This window comes from Phacochoerus africanus, chromosome 9 (genome assembly GCF_016906955.1).
Source record: "Phacochoerus africanus isolate WHEZ1 chromosome 9, ROS_Pafr_v1, whole genome shotgun sequence".
NCBI lineage: Eukaryota > Metazoa > Chordata > Mammalia > Artiodactyla > Suidae > Phacochoerus > Phacochoerus africanus.
Window position 1 is genome coordinate 23,500,922 of NC_062552.1, and position 19,501 is coordinate 23,520,422.

At 53.0% G+C, this 19,501-nt stretch overlaps 2 protein-coding genes across 5 annotated transcripts in view; one reads left to right on the plus strand and one right to left on the minus strand.

The window, feature by feature from the left end:
* Positions 1-361: 361 nt before the first annotated feature.
* LOC125136429 (olfactory receptor 2H1-like) lies at positions 362-5,162 on the plus strand. Its single transcript, XM_047797237.1, has one exon. It carries the CDS (start codon positions 1,258-1,260, stop codon positions 2,191-2,193), a length of 936 nt encoding a protein of 311 aa, XP_047653193.1. The 5' UTR covers positions 362-1,257; the 3' UTR covers positions 2,194-5,162.
* Positions 5,163-9,200: 4,038 nt separating this feature from the next.
* GABBR1 (gamma-aminobutyric acid type B receptor subunit 1) overlaps positions 9,201-19,501 on the minus strand; it is a 29,292-nt gene continuing 18,991 nt past the window's right edge. For all 4 annotated transcript variants that reach the window (XM_047797810.1, XM_047797809.1, XM_047797812.1 and 1 more), the window contains 11 exons: positions 19,355-19,418; positions 17,830-17,907; positions 15,892-16,042; positions 15,301-15,433; positions 13,889-14,005; positions 13,692-13,799; positions 12,984-13,077; positions 12,169-12,296; positions 11,501-11,629; positions 11,155-11,298; positions 9,201-10,592 (listed from right to left, as the gene is read on the minus strand). In XM_047797810.1, the coding sequence (XP_047653766.1) occupies positions 10,419-10,592; positions 11,155-11,298; positions 11,501-11,629; positions 12,169-12,296; positions 12,984-13,077; positions 13,692-13,799; positions 13,889-14,005; positions 15,301-15,433; positions 15,892-16,042; positions 17,830-17,907; positions 19,355-19,418 (1,320 nt within the window). In that variant the 3' untranslated portion in view covers positions 9,201-10,418. The remainder of the gene's footprint in view (positions 10,593-11,154; positions 11,299-11,500; positions 11,630-12,168; positions 12,297-12,983; positions 13,078-13,691; positions 13,800-13,888; positions 14,006-15,300; positions 15,434-15,891; positions 16,043-17,829; positions 17,908-19,354; positions 19,419-19,501) is intronic.

Below are 19,501 nucleotides of genomic sequence, written 5' to 3' on the forward strand. Positions count from 1 at the left end.
CTTATAAATGCAAAAACTGATGAGGATGCCATTGGTGGATGAATTTTAGAAACCAGGTGGCTATTGTTTACGATTACAAGGACTTTATTTTAAAGAAAAAAAGGGAGTGACTGCTAATGGGGCACGGGGTTTCTTTTGGGAGTGATGAAATATTCTGGAAGAGATACTATTGGTGGACACAATTTATAAATATACTAAAAACTGCTAAATTATACATTTTAAAAGGGTGAATTTTATGGTATGAAAAATATATCTTCAGGAGTTCCTTTATGGTGCAGTGGGTTAAGGATCCAGCATTGTCACTGCAGTGGCTCCAATTCTTTGCCCGGGAATTTCCACATGGCATGGGCGCGGCCAAAAAAAAAATAATAATCTGGTCACCTCTTCTGGGAAGCTTAGCTTGATATGTGCACCCAAACTGTTCTTTCACATTCCTGACCTTTTCCTCTAATTACCTCAGTATGTTGGTATTACTGGCCTTTATCTTGGAGTCTTTAACAATGTTCCCTTGAACTTAGTGGTTCACGGAGCCACCGTCACCTCCTGCCTGTAAGCTTCCCATGTAGGGACCAGGCGTGTGGACCAAGCATGTGGATGAGTTTCCCCACCAGGACTGCTGATCAGTGACTCAGGCAACCAAACCAAGCTGTCTGTGGACAGGTCACTAGATGCAAAAGGAAAACACATCTCATAGCTAAAAACATTCCATCTCTGATAAGCTGCCCTGCAAATAAGCATAAAATATATGGGAAAAATTAGGTAGCTTTAAAAATTCATTGGACCAATAGAGAAATGATCGACTCTACAGAGGTCACTTATACTCAGAAAATTTATTCAAAATATATTACCTTCCTAGTCTTGTGTTAAATACATAAGGTAGAATACAGCCCTTAGAATAGTGCTCCAAATTTGGTAGAACTCAATACACAGGCGCTGGGTTAATGAATTAGTTAATTCATCTTTTACATCAGCCTCCTTTAAATTCAGCCAGTGTGTCTGAGGAACCAGTGTGAGGCTCCACCTGTTCCCAGCGCATTCAGTTTCCTCAACAGTGACCTGGAGGAAGAGGGGATGAAGGAGCTGCTGGCGATGTGCCTGAGGCGGTGATGTGCACGCTGAGGATGCCGGGCGAGAGGACCGGGAAGAGAAACGTCTGCCTGCTGTGACCTGGCAAGTCCCCAGTGGGACTTTTCATAAGATAACTTGACACACTCCCCCGACAGCCCTCATCCCTCTAGGTCTGGACGGGAACAGGCCATGGTCAACCACAGCTCCCCGGCAGGCTTCCTCCTGGGCTTCTCTGAACACCCAGAGCTCGAGAGACTCCTCTTCGCGGTTGTCTTCGCTTCCTACCTCCTGACTCTAGCTGGCAACACACTCATCATCCTGCTGTCCACACTGGACCCCAGGCTCCACTCCCCGATGTACTTTTTCCTCTCCAACCTCTCCTTCTTGGACCTCTGTTTCACCACGAGCTGTGTCCCCCAGATGCTGGCCCACCTGTGGGGCCCACAGAAGACCATCAGCTTCCTTGGCTGTGCTGTCCAGCTCTTCATCTTCCTGCTCCTGGGGACCACTGAGTGTGTCCTCCTGACAGTGATGGCCCTTGACCGCTATGTGGCTGTCTGCCAACCCCTCCACTATGCCACCATCATGCACCCCCGCCTGTGCCGGCAGCTGGCCGCGGTGGCCTGGGTGATGGGTCTGGTCCAATCGATAGTCCAGACACCACCCACACTCCGCCTGCCCTTCTGCCCCCACCGGCAGATAGATGACTTTGTATGTGAAGTCCCTTCTCTAATTCGACTCTCCTGTGGGGACACCACCTACAATGAGATCCAGATGGCTGTTGCCAGTGTCTTCATCTTGGTGGTGCCCCTCAGTCTCATCCTGGTCTCTTACGGTGCCATCGCCCGGGCAGTGCTGAGGATCAGCTCTGCCACAGCATGGAGGAAGGCCCTGGGGACCTGCTCCTCCCATCTCGCTGTGGTCACCCTCTTCTACAGCTCAGTCATTGCCGTCTACCTCCAGCCCAAAAGTCCCTATGCCCAGAGGAGGGGCAAGTTCTTTGGTCTCTTCTATGCGGTGGGCACGCCTTCGCTTAACCCTCTCATATACACCCTGAGGAACAAGGAGGTCAAGAGGGCGCTTGGGAGGTTGCTGGGGCAGGACGAGGACTCCAGGGAGAGCTGAAGGAGAGATGCTTCATGTACTTTAAAAATGAGAGGAGCTTCTTCACGGTTTTGTCAGGAAGTTTGTGCTCCTACCCCCCCTCTTCCTCACACCCATCACATCGCAGAAATGGATAACACCCACGTGTGTGTGCGTACGTGTGAGTGTGGGTGTATGTATGTGAGAAAAAGACAGAGACTGAAAATGTGTTAAGGGGAGGTATGTATCTCTGTGTGAAACAGATGAATCAAATGTAATACTTTCTGTTTTTAATGGTCTTCACCTCCATGATGACGTCCCTAATTTTTTCATCTCCGTTTCAATATCACGTCTCATGTCATCACTATTTCTTCACCTCCATTTCTATTTTCTACTGTATATTCTTTACTTCTCCCCCAAGCTTTTTCCACTTCCTCATGTGTGTGTTTTGCATTCTCACTCTATTATCCCCTCAAATGACAGCAGGGAGTGGGGGAAGCTGAAGCCTAAGAAGAAAGTCAGTCCAGAACACACGGTGTTAGGACTAAAACTCACACGGTGTTAGAACTAAAACTCAGGCCCCCGTGACTTCCAGCCGGGCAACTTCTCAAATACATGCTGTTGTTTTCATACGGTCATCAAACATTTCAGTGTCCTTAGGCTAAGAGCCAGAACAGAGCCTCAGGAAGAAAGCTTAACTTTTTTCTTTGACAGCACTCACAAATCACAGAGAAACAGCTCAGACATCAACGTTGATGCCTGCGGGAGAGCTTTGACAATGCAGACTTTGGTGCCATCTAGTGGCAAAATGGGGGTTTTGCATCTGGCATCCCAGACTCCTAAGGCCTCTCCATGTCTGTCATCAGTCCTGTGCTCTTGTTCAGAAAGGTGATTATTATGGTATTATCAGATATTTATATACAGGTTTTGATATCCCAGCGGCCATTTGAAGTAATTTACACATATTGGCTGATTTAATTAGAGTGTTTTAACAGAACACAGAAGCAGATAATATTGTTATCGTTTTTCAGATGCAGTGTAAGTAGCCGCTTAAAAATGTCAGAGATTTGGACCCAGGTGGCCTGATTCAAGTTTACTGAGATTCAAGTTTATCAATCAAAAGATTGATACAAATAGTGTCTCCCCAGTCCTGGTGAGAAGTCTCAACCTCTCAGTAAACTTTGAGGAAATAATTTCAGTCTAGAAATATGTCTAATTTGATCCCCTAGCTGAAGGAAGTTTGCTTCCTTCCCTGGAATAAGAGTTTATCAAATGCTCCACCTGAAGTACCCCATGAGAAGAAGAAACACAAGCCTGCTCGGAGGAAGTCTCGGTACAGCGCGTGATGGGCACGCCTGGCCTCCTTCATTCACTAGATCTGACTCCTGGAAGCAAGGCCTGGAATGTTGCGGAAAATTGGCCCCCAATTAGGTCTAGAAATGAATGAATGTCTCCAGAGAAGGTGTAAAGTGTCCTGGGTTCCTAATCTCACAGATGCTGTCTCCCAGCTTTCCCCTGGCAATGACAATACCAAATTCTCTTGGGTGCGACGCTGATGAAATAAGAAAAAAGAAAATTTAAAAAAAAAAGAAAAGAAAGAAAAAGGAAAATCCGAGTTTTGTTCTAGTCCCAACGCAAAATAGCTTTGATTCAACATTTACTCTGGCATCAGCACAGAACAGCAGCATTAACTCTATTTTCAACCTAATCTTCATTTTTGCCTCCATGTGCTAATCTTCTTGTCTCCTCGGCCTCCTAATTAGATTGTACCCTAATCTCAATAGGGATCCCCATTTTCTATTCAATACTAATCTCAACCACACGAGGAATGCTAACTCTAATTCCACTTCTCAAATCACTTATGTAACACCTTCTTCTTGTGACCACCTCTGTCCTCTTCCCCTGGGACCTGGAAACCTCTGCTCTTTGTGCCGGTTCCTCAGCTCCCTGTGCCCTGGGGCCTTAATGTCCTCAGACTGCAAAGTCCTTTCCAGATAGACTCACATGGAAATACAGCAGAGAAGTCAATGAAGCAGTGTAAAGAATTTCTTTTAATGAAAACCGACGTGTTGAATAAATGTTTTAACAGGCTTTAGGACTGATGCCTTATTCTGAATCCTTTCAGCCTGTGTGGACAGTTGTCTACTCTAGAAGAAAATCCAGCCTGAGATTGTTCAGTCACAACCCTCAAAGTGTCCAAAGGCCATCACGTTGGTCAGAGACATAACTGCCACGTAAGTAACTGCTACACAACTGAGTTGGGGGCAATTAAGAGGCCAAAGTCATACAGAATGAAAGAATAAAGTGTTTGGGCAACGTGGGTGGGCATCAGAGAATTCTCCTCACAGGGTTGAAACACAGCAGAGGGAACAAAATTAATAGACATATTTGCTGATTTACTGTGGGGAAGTGCAACGGAGCAGGGCCCTGTGGGGGTCCTGAACACAAAAGCCTTTCTGCGTCCCTTATTTCTTGTTTTTGGGAAATGGGCCTCTTTCCGCCTCCCTGAGCTTTCCTGAGTTCCAAAGGGCAGGTTCACGCAGTTGCTAATCAGGAAAAGGAGGGGATGGGTGACCAGGGAGGAGCAGCCAGGAAACAATAGCACAGCCTTGGGGTGGGGTCTCGGTTCCCCCTCAGGGTGTATACATCACAATATCTTCCGGTTCTGCAGAACTAAAAGCCCCAACAAACGAAAGCAGTTAACTCCTTGATGTAGCATCCTTCACTCCAGAAGGAAGGAGGCCCCCAGAACCAGTCCCAGGGCCACTAAATGCCAGCTTTGAAGAAGAATGCAAGTGTACATCTACCCTGATCCTTATCTGTGGCTTTATGATCCACTCCCAAACTGTAAGACTGATAGGGATGGAGTAGGAACAGGTAGTTGTGGAACAGGTAGTTGTGGAAGTAAAGGACCCATGGATAGAGAGGGAAACCTATGGGACATTGGGAGATCACTGTAAGTTAACAGTGGCTCTGGAAGGCCATCAGAGCCAGGCAGGCTTGCTTGACTAGAGGCGGTGCCAAATTGCCTCGGGTCATTGGGTGGGGGATGGGATAAGGCCTGCTTTCAGATTCAGACCAAGGGCAGGGGTTTGAGGACTGCCCCTCCTCCGGCTGATTTGAATACACACCTTTGATACTTAGGAGGAGCCACTCCTCACCTCCCAAGAAAGAGAAAGAGGTGGTCCTTTCCGACCCCCAAGCTCCTTGGATAATAAAACTGTAGCCTACTAATCCTGGGGGCCTTCTTGCCTGCCTGCTTGCATCTCTCACAAGCGTCCTATCTTTTTGTTTGTTTGTTTGTTTTAGGGCTGCACCGGCGGCATATGGAGGTTTCCAGGCTAGGAGTCAAACTGGAGCTACAGCTGCCGCCTACACCAGAGCCACAGCAACACCGAATCCCTAACCCACTGAGCGAGGCCAGGGATCCAACCTGCAACCTCATGGTTCCTCATAGGATTCATTTCCGCTGGACCATGACGGGAAATCCTTATGGATTTTTTTTTTTTTTTTCCTGCACCCGTGGCATATGGAAGTTCTGGGGCCAGGGACCAAACCTGCTCCATAGAAGTGACCCAAGCCACTGCAGTGACGACAGCCGGATCCTTAAACCTCTGTGCCAGAGAACTCCCTGGCTTATGAACTGTTTTAACCTAAAAGCCATTGAAAACCAGCAGCTGCAGGAAAAGCTCTACAACAGGGCACAAGTTTTCTTTCTGTAAATATACATTTATAAAGGCATCTCCCTCTCCTGTACCAGGAAGAGGAGGACTCTTTAATCTAAGGAGAAGGCACAGGCTTAAATCTGCAAAACAAACCTTACTAACAACCCTGGTTTACCACTTTTCCTGACCATTTTCCCCAAACTTGCCTCCACCACCCAGAAGCCCCAAACCCCTTGTCCTTCGTTTTGCCTAAAATGGTCTCTAAGCTCCGGTTCTAACCACCCCATTGGGTTCATCACTGAATTTCCCTGTGTTTTCACGATGCACGTGTTTTTCTGTTTTTCTCGTGTTAATCTGCCTCCTGCTGGCCTCACTTACAGGGCCCCAGCTAAGTCAAGGACCTGAGAGAGTGGAGAGAAAAGATGATCTTTCCTCCCTCCGCCGCAGAGAACTCTGTGTGCTGCTAAGTGTCACTTTCCGCACCCCATGGTGTCACAGCCCCGCATGGCACCCACCACAGAAGCCTCCACGAGGTTCCCCGCAGTGGCTGGCTCAGCTCCCGTCATGGTCTCTAGCAAACCCTTCCTTGCTCCAGGGGCTGTGTATGTGGATGCCCCTTTCATTAAGTATTTTGAGTTTTTTGGTGGTGGTGCAGTTTTTCTGGTTTGGGGGGGGGGTGCTTTTTTTTTTTTTTTTTTTAGGGCCTCACCTGTGGCATATGGAGGTTCCCAGGCTAGGGGTTGAATCTGAGCTGCAGCCACCAGCCTACACCACAACCACAGCAACAAGGGATCCAAGCCGCATCTGCAACCTACACCACAGCTCACGGCAATGCCGGATCTTTCCCCATTGAGCAAGGCCAGGGTGCGAATCTGCGTCCTCACTGATACTAGTCAGGTTTGTTACTGCTGAGCCACAACAGAGACTCCGGGGTTAAGTATTTTGAACATCACCCATCTTTGGGGGAGCGGGGGGAGCTGTCAGATATGAAGCCCACCCTCTCATCCCCTCCACATGGACCGTGAAGTGCAACGTAACATAAGTCTGTGCTTCAAAAACCCAAGTGTATAACCTCTATGCAGAGGGGCCTACATTGCAGTGGATGGAGGGAGGAAAGCAATGGGCAGAAGGGGCGGGGCGTGGGACTGCCAGTGGTCCTGAAGCGTCCAGAAGAAACCAAAGACCTTGGGAAGAGACTGAAAGGCAGCGACTAGACAAGATTGGGTGCGAGTCTGGGAGGGCAGCCAGGGGCCAGGCCAGGCGCCGTGAACACTTGCTTTGGAGAAGGCGGACCAGATGGGGTGGGTCCTTCTCTCCAAAGAAAGTGATGGCGAGGTATTTATCCCACCCCACGGGCTCTTTGCACAGCAGACTGAGGGTCAGCCCACCAAGAGGTGGGGGCCATGTCTCCTCTCCTTGAATCTGGGCACAGCCTTATGACTGCCTGGCCAGTGGGATACAGCAGAGGTGGTGCTACGGCTTCAACCTAGCTGGCTCTCTGGTTTGTGTGTGTGTGTGTGTGTGTGTGTGTGTGTGTGTGTGTCTCTCTCTCTCTCCCTCGGGACACTTACTTTCCCATCAAAACTTGACGATTGCAAAAAATAACAAAAGTAACATAGCAGCAAAGAGCTCACAAAAAGCTCCGTTAGTAAGTGACTGGGGCAAAGAGGCCAAGTCAGGGCAAAGCAGGGGGCACCGAGGCCTGGCAAGCAGCCTGGGGCCCAAGGGCTCCACAGTGGGAAAGCAATCTGAAGCCTGAGGGTGAAGCCCATCCTGACTGAGGCAGGGCTGGAGGGGCTGAGGGGGTGCCCCCTCCCAGAACTGAATGGTGGCTGCAGCACATGGCAAGACCTCCCCTTCACACCAGGGTCTCTGCTGGCCCTACCATTTGACTTGGTCCCTTTGCTCCTGCCTGGCCCAGCCTTGGCCCCATAGAACTTCGGTCCCTTTGCTCCTGCCTTGGCCCCACAGAACTTCGGTCCCTCCGTGTGTAATCTGCAGCCCCACTAAGTTCAGACAAAGTTCGAGGAGGTAACTCTGGTCTTTTCGGTTCTGCCCAGGGCTGAGATATAACTCCTGCTGCTGCTTCTGAAGCCAACTCTTTTTTTTTTTTTTTCTCTTTTGTCTTTTTAGGGCCACACCCACGGCGTATGTAGGTTCCTGGCTAGAGGTCTAATCAGAGCTGTTGCCGCCGGCCCACACCACAGCCACAGCAATGCCAGATCTGACCCGAGTCTGCAACCTACACCACAGCTCATGGCAATGCTGGATCTTCAACCCACTGAGCAAGGCCAGGGATCGAACCCACAACCTCATGGTTCCTAGTCAGAATCATTTCCGCTGCGCCACAATGGGAACTTCCCAACTGTTCATTTTCCACACTACCGGCTTACCTACTCCACAGGCTTCTTCCCCTTTCCTCAAGGATACTCCATTGTGGGAAGAGGGGAAACTCGAATCAAGTCCTATTGGTCTAATGTGAATAATCCCAGTGCACGGTTTCCCAGCTTGGGTCCAGAATTAAACCTCTGAAGTTCCCGATTCCCCATGCTCTCAGGCAACTTCAGCAATTGGCTCTTAAACAGGACAATGAAATGGCAGGGCCCATCCGATCCTTGCAGCTCTTTCACAAAAACGTGAAAATCCCCCCCCCCCCCAAAAAAATTATAGTAAAAGAGAAAATTGAGTTTCAAAAAGCACTTCAAGAGGACACAAAGAATTAGAAAAGTCTCAGGCAAGGTTTGGTTTGGTTTGGTTTTCCATTGGCCAGTCAGCACTTTCTTTCATTCAGATAGCAAGTTCCTTCCAGCGCTCAGAGTTCTCCAAGACTTGAAAGGCTGGAAATGCTCAGGGGCCATCTCCAGTGCTGCCACCTAGCAGCCGTAATTTTCTTGTTATTCTTAATTCTGGGAAGAAGAGCCCTCACAGCTGTTCAGCCACATGCTCCAGGCTCCCAAAATGTGCCCATCACTGTCAGAGAACTCATTAAACAGTAGTGATGGTGGCTAGTGTTTACCCAACACACCCCAGGAGCCAAGAACCATGTGCAGCCACCCCTCGGGGAGAGACTGGTGACAGACCGCGGTGGTGATGACGACGACTCTCTTCTCAAAGGAGGACTCGGGGGACAGAGAGGAAGGAATTTTTTTGGCATGTGGTGGAACCCGAAGCTCTGGCCGTTGGACGCCAGGGCCCACACACTTACCCTCTAATGTCATCTCTCACTAATGGCACCCCATCGAGTCCTGCTAAGCCCTCCGTGGGGCAGTAAAACACCTCTTCCTTCTCGCCACTTCAGTGCCTCTTCCTCACCACGGAGCCCGCCGAGCCTCCCTCCTCAGACTGAAGCCCACTCTGGTCAGTGAGGGACGAGGGGCCGAGCCACTCTGTTCACTGGTTTATTGGGACGCGGGGAGCTCCTTCCCCAAGAGACAGCAGCCCCGGCCGCCCCACAGGCCCATGTGTCCATCTCAGCAGTCAGGGGCCTTCCTTTGGTCAGGAGCCTCACCAACTATCCACTGGAAACAGTTCCCCAAACCTGCCCCCCATTTCTTCTCTCTTGCCCCCAGAAAAACCCAAAAGCAAAGGGAGCATTCTTGGGAGGGATGATCTGCTTGTGGACCAAGGTGGTCCCTGAGCACAAAGGAGGGGAGGGAGGCTGCGAGCAGAAACCCAGCGTGACCAGGAGAGGATGCGGACTGTGCCGCCACACGTGAACCGGGGAAAGTGCTAACATGTGCAGGGTGAGTGCACACACCTCTGCCAGAAAAATCCAAGGATTGTAAGGTGCAAAGGGAAGAGGGTGCCCGAGAGCACCCGGGAAAGTGCATGGATAAACCTGATGTGTGCACATAGGGAAGACATGCTAGACAAATGGCACACGCCGCCCACACACGCCCTCACAAGGGCACACCCGTGACCATGAGCAGGGCATGCACAGCCATGAGTGACAGGAATTCAGCAGAGCACACGGGCCTCGGCGGGGGCTGTGAAGAAAGCACATGTGAAACACATGCCTGCACAGGAGCCGGTCTGGGGGAGGGGAGGACACAGGCGAGATGGAGGCAGGGTGGACAGAGAGGGGGAGTGCGAGAGCCTTGACCAGAAGGAGTGCCCTGGAGAAGCAAAATTCAAGAGGGACAAAACCTGTGGCTGTGCAGAAGGGCAAGGAGGATGAAGGAGATGAGGATGCGGGGAGACATGGGGAGGCCCCACTGGGGCAGAAAGAGCACTTTGGGGAGATCCCTGCTGGGTGGGAGCAGAGCACAAAGGCGAGGGAGCTGAGGGGTTGCAGTGGCAACAAGGGGAGGGGGGGATATATCCTAGTGAGGCTGCCAAGGAGCCAGTGAGTGAGACGCTTCAAGCCGGGTCCACGCTGGATTATAAAGTAGGGATGGGAAAGGAGATGAACGAATGAGCGAGAACACGGCCTGGCTCCCAGAGACCCGGACAGCCCGGGGGGCGCAGAGGGCAGGTATTTACAAGAGATGGGATGGAGTAGCGCGTTCTTCCCACCTGGGGTGGTGACCCCCGCTCCTCCCGCCCCTCCCCGCTCCCTCTCCTTCCCTCCTGGCCTGTCCCACCCTCCCCGCACCCCCTCCCTCACTTGTAAAGCAAGTGGACTCGACTCCCATCACAGCTCAGCCGGTCGGGGGGCTCGGGGGGGCCCCTGGGCAGGCCCCCCGAGGGGTCTGGGGGTGTCGGAGGGTGGCGCCGGGAGCGCAGCTGCTGCCGAGACTGGAGCTGATGGCGCAGTTCAGAGACGCGCTCCTCTTTCTGAAGGAAGAAAACAATTGGGCGAGTGGGAGAGAGGAAGTCAGGAGAGGGTGGGAGGAGGGGAAGAGGGGCGGAGAAACGGGGGTGGGGGGCGTTGTGGGGGAAGAACTAGGAGAGAACGCAACACAGGGCGGCATCAGCTGAAGGGGGGGGGCGCGGAGAGAAGGGGGCTCGCCCAGGCCTCCTTCCCGCAGCCTGCCCTCAGCCCCTCTTGAATACCCGGGCCCCTAACTGCAGCCGGGGGCACCCTGGGGACCTGCTCAGGTCCCTCTCCCTGAAGGGCCCACTCAACCCCCAGGACAGGGCCCCCGGCCCCGCCCCCGCCTCCAGCAGGTCAGCCCACAACGCAGGTCTCGCCCCAGAGCCCCCAGCGACCTGCTGAGCCCAGCACTAGGGTTTTACCTAAGGCGCCCTTTCCCTACCCTCCTCCGCTCACTCCCTGGCAGCTTGTCTCCTGAGACCCTCCCTCCATCACTCACAGGCACCTGAACCCCGATCTCAGAGCAATCTCAGGCTCTGCTCCCTCGCCTCCGCATGCCACCACCCTGCCTCCGCCACACACCTCGGCAATGATCTTCTCCAGTTCACGGTTCTCCTTCTCCAGCAGCCGGGACTTCTCCTCCTCGTTGTTGTTGGTCGAGGACCCTGTCTTCATGGTGTCCTGCGCCTCCGACTGCCACTCCCCTCGGGTGATCAGCCTGCGCATCTGGGGACAGGGGTTTGGGGCGTGGATGGCGAAGCAGGGGCTGTGTCAGCAGTTAGCTCACGGCGGGTTGCGGGTAGAAGGAATGAAAATAAGAGGGACAAGCCAGGCCCAAAACAAGGGATGATGTGGGAGCAGGAGACATAGGAAGAAGGGCTGGAGGGGACATGGGCTGGGGAGGGTGGGAGAACACCCAGAACCGCACCTTGGGCACGAAGAGCACGACCAGGGTGATGTAGGAGGAGAAAACAATGGCGAGAGAGGCAAAGGCGAAGGCCGCGTCCTGCTGGCTGGACAGGATCATGGTGACCGGGGCGGTGATGAGGCACAGGACCTGGGGGCCGAGCATGTTTGGGGTCACATCTCTGCAGGCTCACGGGAGCCAGGGGCTTCTTCCTCCAGGAAACAGTCTGGGAGGGCGGGTTCCATTTGCAAGGACCCAGAGTCAGGCTCATCCTCCCTCCACTCTGGGTTGATAAAAATCCCAAATACCATCCCAAAGCAGGTCCAGCTCCAGTCAACCCTTCCCTCCCAGCAGGAGCTCCCAAGAGTCCCTGACGGTCAGTCCCCAGCCTCCCTGGCAGGAAATCTCCGTTCAGATCATAGCCCGTGAGCCACAGACAAGTAACAGAACCTCCTCCTGCTTCCTCACCGAGCTAGTGAGGATGCTAAGATCCACTTCACCGGCCTTTGTATGAAGATTAATGTGTGCCTCACAGACTGTAAAGTGCTTACAGATCTCAGGCATTGGAAAAAAAAGGTTGAAGACTTCCACCTAACCGACCCCAGATCTGGCACCTGATTCGTCCCAGGCCGCCCCACCCGGGTTGCTGCGTCAGTTCCAGACCCAGGGCCAGGTGACCAGGAGCTCACCGCCACGTTGTAGATGGCCATGCCCACAGCCCGGTGGTCATTGATCTTCTCAGTGGACACACTCTTGGTCTCATAGGCGAGAAAGATACCCAGCAGCAGCAGCAGCCCCTTGTAACCGTAGAAAATGCCTAGGACGCAGGAACGGGTCACCTGGACAATGGGACCTCCACCTCCTCTCACCGCCTCCTCTCTAGGCCCCTCACAGCTGCTGCTCCTTCTGATAGCTCCGCGGGGCAGGGGGGCCTCCTCTCCACTCCACCCTGTCCCACCCAGCACACCCCTCCTGCCCACTGCCCCCAAGGCCCACCCGGCCGGCGCAGACCTCACTGTTTCTGCGAGGGACCAAGAGCCACGTCACACGGGAAGATGGTGGATGTGAGCGCCTGCAGCCAGCAAGGGCCTAGGCCGCCCCCAGGGCCTCACCCCTTCCCCTCCAGGAGGGAAGACGGCTTTCCACGAGGAGGGAGGTGTGCCATCTGTGCTCACGGGTCAGAGCTGTGTTTAAAAGGCCAAAGGCGGCCTAAACCCCCAGAGCAGCTGGGTCTTACTCCAGGGAGCTGACTGCAGACGAGGAAGAGCCATCCCCAGTGGTCCCTCTGATGACCGCAGGCCCTGCCACACCCCCTGCTTTGGACCCTCAGCTTCTCACAGCAAAAGACCAAGTCTCCCCGTTCTCAGAAAAGATGAGTGCAGTGACAAAGAAGAGGACGTCGGAACTGGGTTGACATAAGCTCTCTGCCTCTTTTTCCAAAGCCCCTTCTCCCTCCAGACCTACTGTCCTGGCCCACCCACCCCACCCCCCACGCCCCACACACCAAGCCACGTATTCATCTTCTTGGAGCTGCAGTGCTCCAGCTGGGGCAGAATAGACACGTCAATGTCTTCCTTCGGTTCCTCTTTGGCAAAAGTCTAAGGAGAGACAGTGAGGATGCTAATATCAGTGAGGAAAGATGTTTGCCCTCCTCCCCTCCTCTTGGTCCCTCAGTTCTGATGCCAGACCCCACTCTTGATCCAGGAGCATTTGCCTGAACACCTTGGAAGTGCTCGTGCCCTGCTTCATTTTTTTTTAGGGCCCCACCTGCAGCATATGGAGGTTTCCAGGCTGGGGGTCTAATCAGAGCTACAGCTGACAGCCTATGCCACAGCCACAGCAACTCGGGATCCAAGCTGTGTCAGCAACCTACACCACAGCTCACAGCAACCCCAGATCCTTAACCCACTGAGCGAGGCCAGAGATCAAACCCACATCCTCATGGATACTAGTCGGGTTCGTTACCGCTGAGCCCCAACGGGAACTCCATTCCCCACTTTTTACGATGCCTGAAAGTCTGCCCATCTTTCCCAGATCCCCACCCCTCCCCTTCTTCAGGTGAGCCCCCCTCTCATGGGGCTCCTTGGGGGCAGGAGGTAGAGCCGCTGAGGTGTGCAGGGCTGGAAAGCACCTCCCACGGCGGCTCTTCTCCTCAAGGCCACACCCAGCCCTGCCCGGCCGCCTGACCCCAGCGCCGCCTCCCCAGCAGTACCTCAATGGTCCGGTGCAAGGGGTCCACGATCTGCCAGATGGCGAGGGTGAGGACGTCCATGCCCACCAGCAGGCCCACCGTGGCGTACAGCTTCCAGGGCTCCAGGGTCTGGGCGAACACACAGCACGGGCGTGTCGGGCCTGAGGGGGGTCGTCCAAACCCGAGAGCCAGGCGCCCGGGGGCGGGAAGCTGCTCACCTTCCTCCACTCCTTCTTTTCCTCCTTCTTTGTGAAGACCGTGTGGACCCACCAGATCTTGGTGAACATGGAGCCGTAGCCCAGACTAAAGCCCAGACCCAGGAGCCAGAGGCGGGCCTAGGAAAGGAGAGAGGGCAGGAAAGAACAGGGCCGGGAGGCAGGTGGGGCTGTGGCCAGGCTGGGGCGGGGCTGCAGGAAGGACAGCTGACACGGATGCAGGATGGCAGGATGCAGCCAGGAGCGGCCAGGGAGGGGTAGCGGCCGGGCAGGGCAGAGTCTCCCCATCTTTCACAAATTCCTCCCTTCCACCCTCTACTTTGCCACCTGTGTGACCTTGCCAAAAAACCCTGGGTTTTAATGCCAGTCACTTCTGGCGGGTCCCCAGTGCCGACAGGTTGCAGCCCGAACACCTCCGGCTGTGGCACAAGACCCTTCATACTTGGTCCCACCCGCCTTTCCGGGCTTGTCTCCCCCAGGCCCTCACCTGCCCCCCGCTGCAGCCATGCTGAACTGCTCGTTCGCCCTTGACCTACTCTCTTTTGAGTCTTTTCTACCCACAGGACGTTCCCCTGCCCCTGGAATAACCATCCATTATGTCTCCAGCCGACAAAACCCCCCGCGCCCTTCAGTCTCCAAATGCCGCCTCTGGCGAGGTCGGCCCAGCTGCTCTGGGAGCGGCTTTCTCTTTGCTCCCACAGCAGACCCCTGCTCCGAGACCTCTCAGACGTCACTGCAGCTAATCGTTTACCTCTCCCCCAGCACGGGTCTCGCCGGGACAGAGAGCCTCTGAGGAAGTGCCTGTGCGTGCAAATGCCACATGCACAGATGCACCACCAGGGCGGGCACGGGCCAGAGCAGAGGAGTAAAGGTGAGCAGGGAAAGGACACGTGTCTCCCACCACCGTAACAGAGAACCACACAAATCTCACTGCTGAAGCCAGCCCTCCTCCGCAGCCCAAGAAACTTGCATGTATCTAGGGTCCCACAGGGTCTCCTCCTGGTGTCAGTGGTCCCCGCCCCCAACCCCTGCTCTCCCTTCTGTTGCTTCAGATCCCCGCCTCCGTCCTTCCAAACCGCAGCTAAGGCTCCCACGGGAAGATGCCAATTCTTGCTCTCGGCCCCCATGCCACAGACAGGCCACCATTGTCCAAGGGTGCTTTGTGCAGGCCCCCTTCCGTGGCCTTCAGTACCTCCCGCCTCTCCTCTGCAAGGCGTGCCATGGCAACCTTGGAAGTGACAGGCTAGTGACAGAATGAAAAAGTCTGGAGGCACAGAAAGAAGGGACGGAGCCAGACAGAGACCAGAGGGGCCATGTCGGGAGAAGGAGCAGGGACAGGGCGGGGAGAGAAGAAGAAGGAAAGGCAGGGCCTGCAGGGCCCAGAAGGTACTCCTGGGGGTCCGGAGGGTCCTCACCTGGCAGACGAAGGGGAACTGGCCTCTCCCGATGTGGTAGCCATCCAGGCCGAGGGGGAAGACGGCGGCCAAGGCCAGGGAGCAGCCCACGGCAGTCAGATTATTCAGGTTGGGCTGGGAGTTCTGGATGTAACTAGGGCAGAGGCGGGGAGGGGGGGAGAAGAGCAGGCTCGCCCCTCCTCTCCGGGGAGGCTCCAGACCCCAGAGGCCCCGCAACAGCCTGACCCCCACCTCAGGGCCGGGGGACAAAGGCAGGCAGGCTCGGAGCAGGCAGCGGGGGCCTCGAGAGCAGGCCAGCTGGGCCACGGGCTGGCGAGGGCGGCACTCGCTCCATTTAGAGCCCTGCCCGGCGTCCCCTGGCCCCTGAGGCTTTTTCACTTTTCTGTTAGCCGCGTTGGAGCAGAGATGGCAGTTAGAGCTGGTCTCCCCCTTTTCGTGCCCAGTGGTCACTGGGAAAGCGGTAATTCAGAGCGGAGACCTCAATGACACATGGCCCCGGGGGTGACATGGGTGTCCTTGTCACTCCCTTCAAGCAACACGATTGCCTTGGAGCGGCAGACAGAACAGGGAAAGGTCAGAAGAGAAACTTACCGGACGTGGGAGTTATAGATGTTAAAGGACAGACAGACAACAGCTAGGACGATGCCCAGGCTGGAGAGGACGGAGACGGAGATAAAGAGTTTCTGTGACAGGAAGCGGAACGTCTTGATGACCAGGGTCTGGTCAGCTGGGGGGGACCCTCCTGCATGGCACAGGGGAGGGGGGAGAGAGGAGGGAGGAGGGAGGACAAAGGCATGAAGGTGGGACAGGGAAATGCGGGGAAGGACAAAGTTGCTGCACACCCGGCTCTGAGTGCTGAGGACAGGAGGCCCTAACTGCCCTGACGAGGGGCTGCTGCAGGCAAAATGCTCTTTGATGCTGGGGTTCTTAGGAAGCAATCAGAAATGAGACAAGGCATTCCCTGGTGGCACCACATGTTAAGGATCTGGCATTGTCACTGCAGTGGCTTGGGCTACCATGGGTTCCATCCCTGGCCCCATGCCTCAGACTCGGCCAAAAGAAAGAAAAGAAAAAGGAAAGGAAAGGAAAGGAAAGGAGAGGAGGAAGGAAGAAAGAAAGGAGATGAGAAGATGGAGCTACAGGCTGGGCTGTATCTGCAGGTTTTTTTTTGGTTACTATTTGCTCTTTGTGTTTCTCCATCTTTCTTACAGTAAAGGAAAATGGAAGGGAGAGAAAGGGATACTGAGAAATAAATTTTATGAGGTCTCTTATAACAAATCAAAAGCTGCAAAAGACAATCATAAATTCATAACGTTAAGGTGCCTCAAAGTACCTACTGGCCTCCTAACCTCAGGAGGTTGAAAAAAAAACTAATCTGATTTTAGCCCTGGCAGGGTGATATTCCCAGAGGTGTTCTTAAGTTATTATTAAAGGGGAGCTCCAACTTGTCAAAGAGTTCACACACACAAAAAAAGACTAATTTCAATTAGCTTAGCTTAAAAAAAAAAAGCGTAATTTAGGGCATACAGCATTTATAGCAGTACAGGACACTGTCCTAAATTCAAATTATTAAAAAAAGAAAAAAAAAAGTCAAAGCTCCAGCAGTGCTGAGAACTACTAGACGTGAGCTGGGAGGGCAGAAGGCAGCTGTGTCCATGGCCGAGCCTGCCCTCCGTCCTTAAGATGCCAAGCCATGGAGTTCCCATCATGGCTCAGTGGTTAAGGAATCCAACTAGGAACCATGACGTTGCGGGTTCAATCCCTGGTCTCGCTCAGCGGGTTAAGGATCCGGCGTTGCTGTGAGCTGTGGTGTAGGTCACAGACGCGGCTCGGATGTGGCATTGCTGTGGCTCTGGCGTAGGCCGGCTGCTACAGCTCCGATTAGACCCCTAGCCTGGGAACCTCCATATGCCGAGGGAGCAGCCCTAGAAAAGGCAGAAAGACCAAAAAAAAAAAAAAAAAAAAGACGTCAAGCCTTTGCTTGCTCACAGGAGCCCTCCGTTTGCCCACCGTGGGTATCCTCCCCGTTGCCTATTATTTGGCCCACGAAGCAGAGAGAACACACTTGCTTCCCTTTTCTCTTTAAAAAGCACCTTTTAGCAGAAGACAATTAAATGAGGTTCTGCATCCTCTCCTACGGTTTAAGCAACAATTTCCTGACAAAGATGAAGAGGTAACTGGAGGCTCAAAGTAGCTGTTCAGATACATCAAGTCAGCCGAACATCTGGGAAACCCAAATGGAGCTTCCATTTCCCACCCCTGCCTCTGATCCGCAGTCGTCCCAGCAATGTACTATTTTTAAGAGTGCATTGCTACCAACTGCCTATTCCCTCGCCAAATACGCCAGCCTCCCCCACCCACGTCTTGGAGGTTTTATTCTCTTTCTCTTAACTCCAGCCCCTAGCCCTTCCCCCTGGCACTTTTCGACCTAATGGCAGCTACCATCCCACCTTCACTCAAACACATGACTCTTTTTCTTAATTGCTCAGAGTGGTTGAAGGAACAATATAATAAACAGGATCCACGTACCAATCCACTTATCCGTTTTGGACCAGGAAAGGTCATCCTTGGTGCTGTCATAGTAGCCAATCTTCTTGTAGCTGCCACCTGGACAGATGGCCATAGAAGGTGTGACCCATGGGTAGCTAAAGAGTCGACCCCAAGCATCCTCAACCTCCCACCTCCCTAAAGCAGTCCTTCGTGTCTGTATCCGATTTTCCCTTTACCTGAGCCCCTGAAGGATACTTGGAAGGACCTGGGAGTCACCTGAATCAGCAACCTGACTTCAAAGCACTATAGGGTGGACCCCAAGGCAACGCAAAAAAATAAGAATATCTTATATGCTTAACACCCTTCAGCGATGAAGGCTCCACAGGGTGTCTGCCGCCCATTCCACGGGCTCACACTTCTCAGCAAGATGTCTCTCGCTGTGATTCTGGCTTCTAAATCTTTAAACATGTTTCTGCTTACTCTCCCTCTCATGATAGGAAGAATCACAGGATCTTTTTCCCCAGAGGCTTTCATTTTAATTTTAGAAATTTCTCTTCCGTTGACTTGGCTTCTAATTCCTTAGACAAGTTTGCATCTGCCTCTTAAAAAGCCACAAAGTGAAATTCAGTCACTCCTAAGATTTCTCGAGCTGCCCCAGTTACCATAACTTTTCCTTCTAAAGGCAGCTCACACCCCTTTGACCATGGCTGAAGTCCATTCCCTCTTGACCTGGTTACAAAGAAGATCTGAGAGGATGTGGGAGGGAGGGAAAAGGAAAGAAGGAAACTTTTCACGGGAGGCCAAGAAATGGTTCTTCTGGCCCTGCTGAGAGCAGGATTGGAGTTGAAAACTAATTCAGAAGTTTTGCAAATCTGTTAAGTGTGCTAAGTTATCAGAAAATACCATCTACCATCTAAAGAAGCCAAACTATATGTACTACAGAAAAATTAGAAATAATTTGTTCACATATCAAGGAAATGCAATGGATTCCCTTTAAAATCAACTCAAGCCACTGAAAGAAAATTTCTCAATTTTGTTTTTATTTTTATTTTAGGCCTGCAGTTGTAACATATGGAAGTTCCCAGGCTAGGAGTCGAATCAGAGCTGCAGCAGCTGGCCTTCACCACATCCACAGCAACGCCAGATCTGAGCCTCATCTGCAACCTACACCACAGCTCACGGCAACACAGGATCCTTAACCCACTGAGTGAGGCCAGGAATCGAACCCACATCCTCATGGATACTAGTTGGGTTCATTTCTACTGCACCACAACAGGAACTCCTGGAAATTTCTCAGATTAAAATGGGAGCCACTGGAGGAAGGGAGTAGCTGTTTTCAATTTGCATCCCTTCTCAAGAGCACAACCACTGCAACTCCAAGAAACCCACCCATAGCTAAGCTTTTTATCATCATCATCACTGTTATTTAAAAGCTTGATGAAAACAGTTAAAAGAATGGGCAGAAGGTAGGAAGGTACCAAGGCAATTTTTGACGTCTCCTGGTCCCAACCCAGCCCCAGCCCAGCCCCTGACCTCCCCGTCCCCCTCACGCCCCAGCGCTCACCCTGCAGCTGCTCGATGAGCGTCCATGCCATCCGAGAGCCACTGGCATCAAAGACCACATGGCCCTGAGGGGGAGAAACATGTGGAGGAAGGCAGAAGGGATAAAAGCAAGAGCGAAAAGAGAACATCAGGGACTCTTTGAATCCTT

Excerpts from the sequence above, each read along its gene's own strand:
- LOC125136429 (XM_047797237.1), top strand. The coding sequence starts at position 1,258 with ATGGTCAACCACAGCTCCCCGGCAGGCTTCCTCCTGGGCTTCTCTGAA.